The sequence below is a fragment of the Lactuca serriola genome, chromosome 2 (assembly GCF_051521515.1).
Source record: "Lactuca serriola cultivar US96UC23 chromosome 2, Lser_US96UC23_V15, whole genome shotgun sequence".
Taxonomy (NCBI): domain Eukaryota; kingdom Viridiplantae; phylum Streptophyta; class Magnoliopsida; order Asterales; family Asteraceae; genus Lactuca; species Lactuca serriola.
This window is the reverse complement of record NC_136409.1, coordinates 151941742-151958742: the sequence shown is the minus strand read 5'-3', so window position 1 is coordinate 151958742 and position 17001 is coordinate 151941742. Positions and strand designations below refer to the sequence as shown.

Here is a 17001-nt window from a genome sequence, read left to right as displayed (position 1 = left end):
ACATTTGCACCATATTATGAACATAGCTTTACATTGACCTATAGTGGGACTAAGAAATCATACATAAACAACCAATTATGTCAAGATATTAAATAAACATGAAACAGGATAAGGGTGAAGTCAGTGGCAGCCCTAGGGGTATGCAATTGGTGTGATCGCACAGAGCCTTCGGTTTTAAGGGGCCTTCGAATTTACGAACAAATATATATTTATGGTGTTGATATATTCATAAAATGCATTTTTATGTAACATTTGGTCAATCTTGAAGTAATTTTAATTATGAAAAAAATTAATGAAATCAAAAAAAATCAAAATATTATCATATATATTTGTCACTTTGTGTGACTAGCCCAATTATGGGTGGTCGTTATGGACATTAAATTAAGCAGATAGGAGACTTGGGAAAGCCCGAGAAGAGTTGTATTGAATATAGACATGCAAAATATACTTTGCTTCTCTTTATAAATGCATGTCTAAGTTGTGTTTTTTCAATAATTTTCATAATGATTTGTGTCTAAACCTATGTGGCTCACTAGACAATGATTGTCTTATGTATTTGTTTAAATGTCATTTATTCCAGGTATTGAGATGCAACCTAGAGAGTCGAGTTATGACAAATAGCAAAGAGCCAGTGGATAAAACATAGGCATTGTTTGCATGTCATAAGCAACCTTGCAAATTTATTATGGTTTATTTGTATCGATTGTAATACCCGGAGGAATACTTTTACAAATGTATTTGTAAATAAATGAGAAAATTTGAGGCCATATTTTCTAAATGGAACCCATTTATAGAAATTGTTTATAAAGCATAGTATTTTAATGTGTAAAAGATCGAGTATTACAGTCCAATACTTAGAAATATTAGAAAAAAAGAATTTTGTTTGATGCCTTAACTGTCTTAAACATTAATGCTTTAGTAAATATTGTAAATATATATATTGTTAAGTTATTAATATTGATTTTTTTTAGTTAAGAAAAAAAGATGTTGCCAACTAGAAAAATTAAATCAGATTGTTCTAAACATAAAATAAAACAAAAAAGAAGAACAATTTATTTATAGTCAAAGAGTATCTATCAATCAAATTATCATTAAACAAATATCATAATATCATCATAATGAAGAATCGTTATGGAAGAACATACGGAAGAAGAAGTTGAATTACTTGTGCAAAAAAGTATGGATGAAGTTCGTGAAGATGTGGAAGAACCTAGAGAAGAAGTTTATGATGTTTTGGAAGAACCTAAAGAAGAAAAAGTTGAACTGCAAGTGCCAGAAGATATGTCATGTGTAGATGAAGACATAACCACCTTGAATAGTAATGGTGATAAAAAGAAGACATCCCTCTGAACATCTATGATCATAGAAACTAGATCATCTAATGAGTGAAGACATGATGTTGTGGTAGTGAATTTACGAGATGTTTGTTAGCAACTTTAATTTTTGAATTTAGTGGTAGCAAATTTACTTAATAACATTTTACAAGAAAATTTTTATAGGTCCTCACTTAGATTTTCACACAAGGCCTCTATATTAGGGTCGGGCATGTGTGAAGTGTCGGGACATCGGGGATTTTCAAAGAAATGGTTATCAATTAGTCTCAAACTACATCACTACAACTTGGTTAGTCTTGGCATGTTATTAAGTAATAATGTGTAGGAGATTTTGAAGGAATATGATAGTTATCTTATTTTACAAAGTTTGATGCCTAAATAAGATATATAAGCATGCTCTATGCTGAAGTTGTTGGAAAGGATGAATAAAGAACAAATGATTGATTGTTGATTATATGTGAACCTATGAAGAGAGACTAAAGAGTTGTAAAGGAGCAAATAAATAATAATATTTATCATCTGTAAATTATTAGTTACTAACACTTTTTAAAGTCGCTAGCATATGATATGTTGGACCTTTTGCACTAACTCTGAGAGGCATGACCACTACACATTCAATTTTCTAACATAATCTCAAATTTAGACCTTGAAATATAAATTTCATGCACCTATTATGAGAATATAAATCAATGGTTTCTGATATATCTTTTAATTATGAGGTGTAAACTCTATAATTGGTTTAGAACCATGAATGCATATATGTAATCCATCAGAACAACCAAGTTTGGCACTTAGTTGATTTTCTCTTAGCACCAAGTCTCTTTAGATACAATGAATCTTTTAAGGTATGAGATTCATATGGATAGTTAAAGTGAATGTTTGTTATCAATCTGAATCGAATGGTTTACCTGAAGTATAAACGTTGAGGAAGTCTTCCTCTTAACTAACAAGCAAAGTAACATATGGACGTTCGATAACATGTATACATAATACAAATTCTCATACATGATGAAAGTGTTTATCATTACATCACAAGATTAAAACCAAAAATATATGATTAGTTTTGTGTTTAATGTAATTTAAAACCGAAAATCATATTGAGTATTTAGTTGCTAAAATGAATTTTTTTTGGTAAAAAACCCTTAAACTTTTCTGTTCAACCTAACATCCCAAATTTTCAACAATTTTAAACTTTTCAAAATGATCCTTTTACTAATAAAATGTTACAAAAATAGTGTACTCAAAGAATTATTTGAAAATCAGTGCCTCCCAAGATCAATGACATAAAATCAGGATGTGCGACCACGCCTTCGCCTTGCCACGAATCTTTGAAACACCTAAAACCATAAACCAAAAACTGTAAGCACAATGCTTTGCGAGTTTTCCCCAAAGTACCAGCACACAACAAAACAACATATACAACAAACAGCATACTGTGGGTCCAATCAACCATCGGGTTGGAATACCTCAGGACCCTCAACCATCATGTTAGAAAGCCAACATATTATGGGTCTAGTCAACCATCAGGTTAGAATACCCCAGGCCCTCAACCATCAGGTTGGAATGCCAACATATTATGGGTCCAGTCAACCATCGGGTTGGAAGACCCCAGGCCCTCAACCATCAGGTTGGAATGCCAACATATTATGGGTCCAGTCAACCATCAGGTTGGAGTACCCCAGGCCCTCAACCATCGGGTTGGAATGCCAACATATTATGGGTCTAATCATCCTCGGGATGGAATACCCTCGGGACCATTCAACCATCAAGTTGGTATGCCCCGGCCTGTTGGCTTACACACAAAGCAGTTAAGGCTCAGCCACCAACAAAACATGTGTACATATAACAGATAATCGTATTCATATAGTAGTCTACAGCCAGTCAAAAGATCTATAGATCACTAAGCATAGCATTATCCTAGCTATAGGATACCGATCTAACAGATAATAGCAACATAGCAACATCCTATCTACCAGGATACCAATCTAACATATCATAATAGCATAGCAACATCCTATCAACCAGGATACCGACCTAACAGATCATAACAGCATAACAGCATGCATAATAGGATATCAATCCAATGGGCCGACATTGGTGCCTTCGACCCATAAGTATAGTGAGGACAACTCACCTCAATCCGCTGATACTGAAATGACTGCTCGCACCGCCAAACTGGATAACCTTGCGCCAACTAACAATAAATACAAAATATTAATCAATAAATAACTTAATAACCCAAAATCCAAGGCCCACTCCATAAACTAATTTCCTAAATGGTAAAATACCATTTTACCCTTTCCTTACTTGTTTCATAACGAAAACCTAACACAACAAGCATAGAAGGACTAAACTACAAAATGACAATCCAAAGCCCAAGACACAAGCAACAAACGCCCAATATGGCCCAACTTCCTAATTGGGCTTAAAATTCTCAAGGGACCGATACCAAGAAAGTCATCAGCCTAACCATGGCCCAAAAATAGAAACCATTGGCCCAACAAGGCCCAAACTCAAAAGGCTCAATAATGATGAACTGAAGAGTACGCCCATCGTACTCAGGATGTACGCCCCGCGTACATGACCTGGAAGCACAAAGTACAAGTCCTTAAAGCACAAAATCAGCATTACACTGAGCGTACACTTACGTACTCCCAACGTACTCCTAAGACCCCTTTTTCACTCTAATAAACCCTTAATTGGTTAAGACAAAGTGTCAAAATCTCAGATCTGATTCCATAAGACTAGGGGTGAGCATTTGGACCAGTGGACCGGACCGAACCGGACCGCTTTTTTGGACCCCCGGGCCGGTTCTCGGTTCTAAGATTTCTATCCAGTCCGGTCCGGTTTTTTCCCGGTTCGGTCCGGTTTTTATTGGGTTTAGAACCGGTTGGACATGTAATCTGTGAAGTTTTTTAAACACCCATAACTCATTCGTTTTAAGTCGGATTGACCTACGATTTTTTCTAACATTTAGTTTACAGCTTGTAGATGAATTTAGACTATACTTTTGTTTATTTTGATATTATATTCACTGAGTCACAATCCTTCAAAGTAGAGTTATCAAAGCTGAAAAAATTCAGCTTTTCAGAAAGATTTTATAATCTGTGACGTGTTTTAAACACCCATAACTCATTCGTTTTAAGTCGTATTGACCTACGGTTTTTTCCAACATTTATTTTAAAGTTTGTAGATGAACTTAGACTATAACTTTGTTTATTTTGGTATTGTATTCACTGAGTTACAATCCTTCAAAGTAGAGCTATTAAAGCTGAAAAAAATTCAGCTTTTCAGCAAGATTTTGTAATTTGTGACGTTTTTTAAATACCCATAACTCATTCGATTTAAGTCGGATTGACCTCCGTTTTTTTTTCCAACATTTTGTTTATAGTTTGTAGATGAATTTAGACTATAATTTTGTTTATTTTGGTATTATATTCACTGAGTTACAATCCTTCAAAGTAGAGCTATCAAAGGTGAAAAAATTCAGTTTTTCAACAAGATTTTGTAATATATGACGTTTTTAAAACACCTATAACTCATTTGTTTTAATTTGGATTGACCTCCGGTTTTTTCCAATATTTAGTTTATAGCTTGTAGATGAATTTAGACTATAATTTTGTTTCGAGTTACAATCCTTCAAAGTAGAGCTATCAAAGCTGAAAAAATTCAGTTTTTGAGTGGAAGATTAGATTATGAGTTTATGAAGTTTGTTAGTTTGATTGATTTTAAAGTTTAAAATATAATTTTTGTTGTTACGGTAATACTTTTGTATGTTTGTCTTAAAATTGTATAATTTTTGTTGGTGAACTTGATTTATATATTAGTTGCTTTTATTTGGAAAATTAATTTTTGCAAGTTATAATATTATACATCAATGTAGATTAGTTATGCATGAAACGGAAACGTATTAATTTTGAAAGTTATGATATTATACATTAATGTATATTACTTATACTCTATGCAATTAAAGTTATACCGGTCCAAACGGGTCCAAAAACTGGAAAACCCGGACCTGGACCCGGACACGGACACGACTCATCCGGTCCGGTCCACGGTCCACAAAATTCTCCATAACCGGTCCGGTCCAAGATCCGGTCTGGTCCAAATGCTCACCCCTACATAAGACTACTTGTCACGTAAAGTTGGCAACTTTACATGCTTACATAGTAAAAAGGGACTCAAAAGCTCAATAAGAACTTAACAAGGTTCTTAATTCTTGCATGGACCAAAATACACTATAAAGCTTGCATTTTTTATGAACCTAGGGACTGAATGGAGCTAAGATCTAGCACCCATTGCTTCTAAAGTAGATCAAAAAAGCCATCTTTAACACAAAGACCCGAAAATGAACAAAATACTCCATGAACTAGATCTAACATATAAGATCACCAATGTAGAAACTTTTTACCTTCAAGATGTACATCAAGATGCAACAAGCCTGGACCCAAAAGCCTCAAGCAATCCCATACTTCTCCAAGAAGCTCCTTCTTCTTCTGCGAGCACTAAAAGCATGAAATAACACTAAAAAACTCAAAAACCACTCAAATGGGGGCTAGGATTACATTTCCAGGGTTTAGAGGGGTGAAGGTTGAAGGTACTAGGGTTAGATGATGAGATATGGGGTTTAAATAGGGTCCAAGACCCAAAAATAGGGTTTGGGACTAACTGGAGTACGCCTAACGTACTTCCTGTATGCCATGCGTACTCCAAAGAGTGATCGCGAACATTTGGCTTAGTACGCCCAGTGTACTCAAGACGTACGCCCTACGTACCTGGTGAAACCCTAATTTCTCTAATCTTCTGAATGCCATAACTTCTTATTGCAAGTTTGTTTCCGACTGTCCTTATATCCAGCGCTACACTTCTATTAACTCATACCGGCCTTAAGACCTTCTGAACAAAAATCCAAATTTTCATAAAAGCTCGAACTGACACTTTATTGAAATACCCCCAAGCTCTAAACACGAACTGAACACCTGGATCACCTCAATTACATTGCTTGTACCCAAATGGGTCTAGATCTCGCCTTTCCAAAGGCCCTAAGCCTTATGATGACCGATCTTCGGACCACAACCTCAAATTAGGAATCAATTCGGAATAGGGCGTTACAAATGATATAAGTCTTAAAATACTAAGAAGTCTTTCTATGTATACACCAACTTCCTTTTCACTTTCCCACCTCTATAGGATGGCATTACTCTCATCCAATCTTTTATCCAACTTCCAACTACTTCACTTTAATAATTAATTTTTCATTCACTCTAAATTCGTATTGGATGTATATTATATAAAAAAGAAAGCACGGAGGAGACCACAAATATATAATCATTACTCCATTTTAATAATGTATCGTGTTTTGAATTTATGTTCAAAAATGGGAAATTTTCATTGTACAAAATGGATAAACCCATTTTTTCCAATTGAAACATTCACAAATTAAAATCCAAGATACATAGTATGGTCTTTATGATCTGGGTCAAAGGGTTTGTCCCTTTTGGTTCAAGCAATAACATCCTTTATGTGCATTTCTTAATTATGAAATGTCATGATATGAATAAAGGGATTGATACTGATTCATGGTGGTAATAACTTTTTCTACTTTGTTAATATACTTATGGCACCAAAAAATGTTTATAAGTACCGTTTAACAACCATCTGTCTTATCCAGTTTTGAAGGGAAGCGTTCTTCTATATATCAGCTTAACATTAATGGTTTCGTATTGTAACATCCCAATTTTTACCACAAAATTTTTCATTTTTAAAAATAGAAAAATTCCAAATATCATAAAAACCAAGTCAATAAAAATCCTTGGTACATCAAATACAATCATACCAACTAGAGTATCAAAATGTGAAATCATAAAAATCTACAAGTCGGACTGTACAGACAAGCATTCGCCTTTCCGCGATCATTCAAAGTACCTAAAACACATTAATCCACAATTGTAAGCATGAAGCTTAGTGATTCCTTCCCAAAATATCCATACCGCACAACGTAAGAAACAATTATAAGTTATCAGCAACCCTCAGGATTTTATCAACAATCTCAGTGAGCTAACAGCATGCCCGATGGATTAACAGCACGTTTTAGGGGTTATCAACAACCAAGGGGACTTTCAGCAATATCAAAGTTATCAACAATTTAATTCAATTCACATATAACAACATAAATTAAGATCCAACTGATCAACATATATATCTACCACACAAGTAACTATAGTGAGAAGACTCACCTCACGAATAGCAGCTAAAAATACCATAGATCTCTTACACATAGAGTAGGCAGGAGCAACGAGACACCTAACAACAATAAAGAAGTGCCCTTTCAGTCTACACCCTAAAACCCTAGTTTAACCCAAAAGTCAACCATGGTCAAGATTCAATGCTAAATTCAACCTTAGTTGATTGTCACGTCGTGACAGAGTTAGGACAAAACAGTCACAGAAACACGCCTCGTCATGACATGACACACAACCCGTCATGTCGTGAGACATGATATGAACAACTTAGAGCATTAATCTCTTAATCCCTTAAGCCAAACCTTCAAACCTTCCAGAAGGTTTTCCCCAACCGAAAGAAACATAAAAATCATAGATTTTTAGTTATGCATGTCCAATGCATGACTTGAACACTAAATAGGTCAATAAAGAGAAAATTAGGCCAAAACTCATGCTTGGAGTCCAAACCACCACCAATCCTCATATTTGAGACATATGCTAATTAAAGGGCCTCAATTATCCATAAAGCTGTTAAATTTATGGATCCCATGCATACTACCCAACCCAATCATGAAGAAAACTGAATAAAGCTTAGATCTAACGCTTAAATGAGAAAGGAAAGAGCTTTAGGACTTACAAAGTTCAGGAAACAATAAAAGGTGGTGAGGAGGAGACTTGCTTGCCAAGATAATGCACCAAAGGAGCCTTCTTATTCAACAAAGAGTTATAAACCACCAAAAGAGCTCTTCAGGGTCACAATAGAAGCTAACTTCGATTTGGGCAGGAAGGAGGTGATGAAGTATGAGGGTGACCCTAGCCCCTCATTTCCCTTAAATAGGGCACAAAACACATAATTAGGGTTAACCTGTCGTCACATCATGACCCGCAAGGATGGACACGCGTTTCTGCATCGATGGTCACGTCATGAGGCATCCTTCCTCACGTCGTGACCATCTATTATTTGTGGTTTTACCTCTTTAATTGAATCAAAATCATAAAAAGATTGAATACCTAAATTAGGTGTTACATCATCTCTACGAAGTTAGAACAAACACATTACACACTTTGGTGTATTTTCTTCTAAGTTTGTACCTAAACTAAAACTGTTCTTTTTTATAGGATTGAAACACAATTCACGAAAAGTATCCAACACAATCCATTAAGATGTTCAAGTTATCAATTATCACCAAACCTAAAATTATATGAAAACACTAAATGTATTTTGATAGTGACTTGTAAGAGTCTTACACTCTTCTTATCTTTCTTTTTGAAGACATCAAATTTCATCGACTATTTTAGGTCAAGTTTAATCTTAAAGCATGTGGTAACTTCTATTTGTCACACACTTGAGAGTTTGAAACGAGGGAAATAGACATTGTCTCTCTTTGTTGTTGCATAGAGTAAAATTATGAACAACATAAGACGTTTAATTGACTGCAAGGTTGTAAAGATCATATCTTATATAGGTTTTTTTTTCGTCTTGCAAAACCATAATTATAAGATCGAATTGGGTCGTATGATCCTACCAAAAGCAGTTTAAAACATAAATAAATAAATAAAGTTATTGATAAGTTAACTATTATCCTCTTTAATAAATGATTTTTTTTTGCCACTTATCAAACTCTCATTCAATTTGTCAAATGTCATTTTGTAGTTATTTTGAATTAATTTTTTTTTCACATGTTATTTTATGAGGTTTTCTATTTTATTAAATTTCACATAATATTTTAATATAATAATTGCAATAAATATAATAATAAATGGATATTAATTTCACTAATAAACTTACCTTTTAATTTCAAATTTTCAAAATTAAAGTTTATTTTCTTTATTTAAATTATTTGTTTAAATTTAAAAGATAAAAAACATTTTCATTATAATAAATCATTATTTTTCTTATTTTCTTATAAATTCAAAGTTATCAAATATATTGACTTTTAGATTTAATTTTTCTTTTAATTAACTCATGTAATACATAGTGTTAACAATAAATATTTTACAACATGAGAAATACATCCCCACTGTTTCATTTAACAATAAATAATTCAAAATTAAGTTTTTAAGATTCATATTCAATTAACTTAGTCAAAACCAAATATTATAAATAAAAAAAAATAATAACAACCTACCCCAATCTTACCCAAACAATCAAAGTATAATTGAAATTCTACGATCAACATCGTGATTTTAACAACCTCTGTTGAATGCTCTGAACATGGTTACCAAAAAGCCAAAATTTTGAGAAAATCATTATCTCCTTTATAGACTTTGAAAATATTTTAACAGTTTTTATATAGGTCATCCATAAAAGTTAAAAGGTACACAATTTGAAAGAGAAAACAAGAAAAAGATAAAAAGTGTTATCTGTTAAGGATGAAAAGTGGAAGGAGTAGCTCTTTAAAAAGATTGACAAAATCAGAAAATATATTTCCGTTGACTTGTTAACACAAACCCCAATCTTTTATACGTATATCATAAATCCAAAAAGTTATCAATGTTGAAACCCAACAAACCAAGTTTCAACAAAACATAGCAATGGAAATGGAACACCCATGTTAAAATATATACAAGATGAAGGGCATAATCGTCAATCTACCAACGACATATCCCAGGTGCTTCTGTCCTCAACATCGATATCGCCTCTTCATACTCTGAAGCATATACAAACCCCCACAGCTGCACACATTGACATTCATATCAACTCAACTTATGTAAACTATTTATATTAAATTACACTTGTGGTCCCTGAGAATCTCTAATTTTTCTGATTTTGGTCCCAAAAAGTAATCTCTTGCAACTTTAGTCCTTATTTGACTATTTTTGGTCCCTAACCATTTTTTCAATTTTGGTCCCCAAAAATTCTCTTACAATATTGGTCCTTTGAAATTTCTTGTAGAGTTTCAGTCCTTGTTCTAAGTAAGATGACCATTTTTGGTCCCTGGGTATTTCTGATTTTTTCAATTTTAGTCCCAACTCATTTTACTTGGATCAAGGATTAAACATGTTACAAAAACCTCAAATAAGAATCAAATTTGCAACAGAAAATTTTTTAGGACCCAAATTGAACAAAATCAGCCATATTCAAGGACCAAAAATGTAATTTTTGAATAAACAAGTGAGAGAGAGCACCTCAATTTCCTTCACTTCAAATTCTTGGGTGTGTGACAAACAAGAGTTACCATAAGTTTCTGAGGCCAAACTTGACCCATTCAATCTGTGAAAAAAAAATATGCAAATTGCCAAATTACCATATTGTCCCTCAAAATAAAAAAATAGGAAGGGTGCAAGTGCAACACTCTTACAAGTCACTATCAAGATACAATGCAAAATGATTTCCCCCACCAAGCGCTATATACTCAGTTGAACAAAGAGTAAAATACCGATTCACCCCTAATAAATGCACAATTAACATAATAAATCCCAAATAAATATTAAAATTATAGAAGAGTTTTTTTATATTATCAAGAAAATGCAGTACCTGTGGGACGATATATAACAGGACGCCCTGGTGTATTTGTAAACACAAATGTATCATTCGATCCCTGTATAGTATTTACTCATCATAGTGAAAAAGGGTAGAAAAGTCTTTTGTCAACATATAGAAAAACTAACTTAATTAAACAATTACAAACCTGGTATCGTTTCTTTGTTGATGGTTTCAAAGGTGCCTCAACTAAACCACCAAACACTGCACCTTTACGATCTCCAACAACCTGAAAATGTTGAATCAAGTTTCAGTTAAAGGGTAAAGTTGACATTTTGCATAGTTAGTGAGGACAAGACATTACCAGCAGACTTAACCCAGGACAAAGATTGCTTCTTCTATATAAGGTTGAAAGAGATATGCCATGCCTCCATGTACTAACATATAAAAAAGATAATGATATATCAAGATTCAAGAATAATGTGAAGCTGAAAATATGAAGAAGATGAAGTTTTACCTGTATAGTAAGACCCATTTCTTTCCTTGACTGAGAACAGGGAGTGCAACATAAAGATCAGAACGTGTATTTTCTGTCATAAGTTGTGAAGGTTCTGACATTTTTGGAAGTTTATCAGAAGGAAAAGATGCAATCACATTTTGTACAGGAACCCCATCATTAGTGTCAAATTGAGAGCTTGTTTCTCTCATGTCATCAATCTTTGATTCAGTGTTTACTTTCCCAGATGCATGAGATCGATACCCACTAAACCTAGCAGCTTGTGAAAGAGCCTTGCCGAGTGACTGTTTGCCCTTAGAGAATAGACCTTTCTTTCCATTGTTTTCTTTTGAAACGTTTGGAGATGATGTGTCATTTCTGTAGCTAGTTACCACTTGGTTGTCGTTCCATTCTGAATATTCAGACTCGTTTTCTGATCTTCCTGGGGACAAGAATGAGTAGAGAAATGCAGTGAAGGAGGAAGTATCTGGCCCATCAACCAAGACTGGAACATCTTCTTCTTGATTACATTGTTGTGTGTTTCTCCTTGGTTCATTACTCACATCTCCCTAACAAAAACGAAGGAATCCCATTACTAAACCCTAATCCTAAAGTGTATTAGTTCGTTCACAGAGATTAGATTTCATGAAGATAAACCCTAAGATTAAAAGGTAAAGAATTGCACAAAAGGTCATATCAGAAATAGAATTTCAAATTGATGATCAGGAATTGAACTAAACTTGATCGAACTTTTTTATTATTGAAAAACAAAATTAAAGTGCTTCAAAGATCCAAAGAAGAATTTGGGAGAGGGCAAAACAACTTACAGAACGAGGAGAGGAATTCGATGAGGGTTTATCAGATATTGGATTAAGAAGAACGGTGGTAAGATCAGACACAAAATGGGCCGCCTTACTTCTTATTGATGTTGTTGAACGCTGATGTTCTTGTTGCTTTCCTAGTTTCATCCTTTGTTGTTGCTAGGATTGTAGTCAAGAGCTATGTCCGCGGTTTCTTCAGCTATCTGTGTTGAAATTCATATGAATCCCCATGTTTTCCGGCAACAGATAGAAGGGTGTTGAAGAAGAAGCGGTAGACAATTGGAGCTGGTGGAGTTGGTCGCGATGCGTAAGTTGTAAGGAAGACGAAGAAGTCGGTCTTCTCTTCTTCAAAGCAAATTCGCCGATGAGAATTGAGAAATGTCCTAAAATAATCCGGAACAGTAATGGATGATAAAAAGTCGGAATCAATTTGGTTGGTTTGCCTAGCTAATTTTGTTTTTTATTTTTTGTTTTTTCTTTTTCTCCTAAAATAATCATAAACTCTCTAATCTACAAATTATATATTTATGTCAACCATTTGAAAGTATCGGACATTGTATCAACAACAACCACAACATTATTGTACAAAAGGACTTCTAATGAATTGATATTAGGTGTTATCATTTCTTTTTTTTTTTTGGAAAGGGAACTTCCCTAACGAGGGTTTCCGGGCCAGCTTTCGCGCACCGACTAATCCCCGCTGCAAACATGAAGCTTTGCCTCATGCCCTGGAGTCACTGCAGGCGAACCTCCATGGCCACAAGGGCTTAGTAGTGCCAGGATTTGAACATGGGTCAATAGGTTATCCACCATATCTTCCACATGGTGTTATCATTTCTAATGCATTGGTATTAGGTGTTATCTTTTTTTAAACTGCATTAGTTGTTCTAAGTTTTAAAAAAATCTGGAAGTTCAAAACTTGTCTGGAACATAAGTGAAATAAGAATAATTTATGAGTTGATTTTGTTTGTTGTATCATGTTATGACGTATTTGGAGGTAACGAAATGATAAAGTTTTTGAAGATGAAAAGTTGAGAAAATATATCATTTTTTATTCTATTAGAGAATTTTCATTTTTTGGGTTAATAATAAATTTAGAAAAATTGTTTTTCTTTGGAATGGTAAGATGTAATTTATGTTTAACAACGAGGTTTTTAGGCCGCGCGTTGCGGCAGAAGTTTGATCAATAATTTTGTGATACAATATGTTTTTTGAAGTTTTAGTTTCACCTACGTGTAATGCTTTACTCACAATAACAACGTACTTTACATATTTTACTAATAGTTGTATAGGTAAAAATAGAGTATATTGGTTGTAAACATGTTTTTCAAATTTAGACAATCCATACATGGTTTTCAGACGATATGCCTTCCAAAGTGATGGAATAGGAAAGTGTTCGCAAACATACCCATACATGGTTTAGCCCATTAGGTGGTGTTTTACACCAAATGCTAAAGTAAAATGCTTTAATGTAAAAACATATGGTAGAGGCAAACTATACGTGACATCAAGTATCCTTTCAAATTAAGCAAATAAACCAATGTTTCCGCACCATTATTTCATATATATTATGTAACGGTTCAAATTAGATATGATAAGCATGGGACAATGCACATATCTTATGAAACTTGACTATAAATACAAATTTTGAACCAAGTAACCAACATCAGTGACATTAACGATCTCAGTTCCCATCAATTCCCAAATTTGAGCTTTAAAAGAAAATGGTTTTGAGGGTAAACATCGATTACATTCATGGAAAGCTCACTTGTCGTGAGCTTTTTAACATTGGTGGACCTGCAAAACAAAAAGTAAAACGTTCAAGCCCATCACATATCTTGGCAGATTTTAGAGAAAAAAAATCTAAAAGGAATTGTCAATGGAAGAACCAAATTACATTTATTGTCTGATATAGATTCATTACTATGACCTCCTCTCCTTAAATTGTGGAAGATGTTTCTAATCTTTCCCTGCTTAAAAAAACAACATCAAAATCTATAACTGCTTATGAAACTTAAGTAAAACAAATCACAATAGACAATAACAACTTTCTAGATCAAAACATCATCTATTTTTCTGAATTTTACACACTCAAAGCACAATCTTGCTTATGCTCTGATTTTTATGTCGAATTCTATGCAGGTCTATAAAAAAATAAGTACGAACACTAACATAAAAATAAAAAACATGCTTGGCTTCATTATATTATTATATTCAAAGGTTATCACCTAATTATGAATTAACATAAGCTTTATTTCTTAGGCTTTACATGTTAACTATTACCGGAAAGACAACTTAAAACTGTCAAAAGAAGGGAAAAAATTAAACAACGTTAAAAAAAGAGAGATAAGAATGATGCCAGGTAGCCAAGTTAAAGACTTACATCCCTATCTCCCATCATCGTCTTCATCAAATATAAAGTGGTTCTGAAGATTATATATTAGGGCTCGAAAATAAAATAAAATAAAACATAAAAAAAGGTGTAAAGAAGAGAAGAAAAAAACATCCAAACTATACAGTTCCATCAAATTGGTCGTCTTGGAAGGGTTTCACTCTGCAAGTTGCTCCTGTAAAAAAGAACAAAAAAACTATCCTAATAAAAAATCATTAATCAACTCTTTCATCTCATCCCAGAGGAAAAACTTTATTCACGTGTTTTCAACACCATACCATTGAGAGTCGTAGATCGAATCCATCATCTAGATTTTCACAAAGGCTTTCATTCTCTCTTGAAGTTCTCCATGTCGTTTCTCTCGTATCTTCTTTCCTTCAAACCACATAGAAGTGGAGTCATAGAGCACAAAACCGGGAAAAAGGCAGAGCATGGAGGGTAACATGAGTGATTTTCTTGAGATCTCATAACAGATTGACAATTAAGCTTATAGTTACTTGAAGTGTTTGAAAGGAATCAAAATACACTTCTTGTTATAATTTTCTCTTAGGCATTTCATTTGGTAAGCCCAAATTTGAGAAAAACCTGAAATATAAGAGATGAACCACAAAATCAAAACACACATGAGAGAGAGAGACCTTGGTAAGGGCTTGGAACTACCTCTTTGGAAAGCTTGTAGAAAAAACAACCAGAAAAAAAGAAACAAACCCTTGGTTTCCAAACAACCAGTAGCAAGGCCAATAGTAAAAAACCCTTTTTCCCGATCTTGTTCATCTTTATCCAGAACGAAATATGTTTTTAAAACTGAAGAGATAAAAAGCAATAACGGATGGTTGAAGAAGAACAAACGATTTTTGGTTGCTTCGATCTCTGTTACGTGGTTGATGAAAGAGAAGCCGACGGTAGCAATAGAGGGTGGTGGTGGTTGTGAATGGTTGCTTCTAAGGTTAGAGAGAAGGAGGAAGAGAAGTTGTGCTGTTTTGAACCGATGGATTAATTAGGAAGCGTGAGAGTTTTGAAGAGATAGCGGGGGAACAGGGAGTCAGTGGAACAAAGTCTTCAAGCTACAGTGTGCACTGTAGGTTGATGTGCTCTTATCTACAGTTATAACATTTTGAAAAATGTTAATGTTTACAATTTGTAATTTCCCTTTTGGCTCTCTAGTTCCTTGCTAGAGTATTTTTTGAATATATGTGTAGCCTCCTAAAAATTCATAACTAAAAATTTTGTTTTTATATTAAATAAACATCAACCAAACGTGATAATCAAACCCATAAGAAAGTCATAGTGTATCAATAGTCATCCAAAATACATCAGAGTCAATAAAGCAGAAAAATCATGGTGTGTGCGATGCGATCATTCCGAGCTCTTCCCCTTCAAATTGGCTGAAAATCGTAAACTCGAGGCTTAGTGAGTTCCCCAAAATATCATATCATACATATAATGGGCCTTGCCCGACAACCACCGAGCCCCACCCGAAACATATATGTCAATAACATACGATGGGCCCACTCAATACACTCATCAAGCTCTGTCTGGCATCGGGCCCCGCCCGACATGCATACAACACATGCAAGAGTCACGCAGGCAACTAGCATACAAATAACAATAATCCATGGGTCGACATTGGTGCCTTCGACCCGCCAAACATTGGGAGGAGACTCACCTCAAATTGCTAAAAATTCAGATAAATGCTCAGACTGCTGATTCGGGAAATCTCCGCACTAAATATGATCAAATAATTAATAATTAGGTTATAAACCATAACCGAGAGTCCAAACCCATAATCCCGACTCTTAGGGTAAAAGACTATTTACCCCCCCCCCCCCCTCTCAAAGCTAAACTCATACAATCAAGGCCCAAAAAGCAACCTAGGCCCACAGTAAGCGGTATGCCCCACGTACCTGGCCTGTACGCCCCGCATACTAAAGTGACCACCATCGGGCTTCAGACCCAGTACACGCAGCGTACTCAGGAGTACACCCCGCGTATTGGTCAGTGCCCCAAATCCTCTTCCAATGTCTTAATCCCTTAAGATCTTAACGTCCAAACGTCAAATCTACATCTAAATAATGTATTATTCCATAAAGTTGGCAACTTTACTCACTTGCATGTCTTAATGGGACCCAACACTAAATCTTAGGTCCAAAACTTCATAAAAAGGCCAACAACTCAAACATGGGTGAACTTTAACTTTCAAGATTTAATTTTTATGGCTCCATGCACTCTTAAATGCTCAAAATGACAGCTCAAATGGTCTAGAGTAGTCCATACTCCATAAGACCAAGGTTTTTGGACAATAAAGTGCATAAA

The 17001-nt window shown here is 34.4% G+C and overlaps 1 protein-coding gene and 1 long non-coding RNA gene across 2 annotated transcripts; both read right to left on the bottom strand.

The window, feature by feature from the left end:
• Positions 1-9961: 9961 nt before the first annotated feature.
• Positions 9962-12711, bottom strand: LOC145087038 (uncharacterized). Its single transcript, XM_079024938.1, has 8 exons — positions 12303-12711; positions 11497-12044; positions 11344-11416; positions 11188-11268; positions 11034-11097; positions 10858-10945; positions 10685-10769; positions 9962-10231 (listed from the first exon to the last, which is right to left on the bottom strand). The coding sequence occupies exons 1-8, from the start codon at positions 12441-12443 to the stop codon at positions 10148-10150; spliced, it is 1164 nt and encodes a 387-aa protein (XP_078881064.1). The 5' UTR covers positions 12444-12711; the 3' UTR covers positions 9962-10147.
• Positions 12712-13828: 1117 nt separating this feature from the next.
• On the bottom strand, positions 13829-15777 carry LOC145090503 (uncharacterized). Its single transcript, XR_013701615.1, has 3 exons — positions 14680-15777; positions 14194-14266; positions 13829-14093 (listed from the first exon to the last, which is right to left on the bottom strand). It is a non-coding gene; the product is annotated as an uncharacterized LOC145090503 (long non-coding RNA).
• Between the last annotated feature and the right edge of the window lie 1224 nt (positions 15778-17001).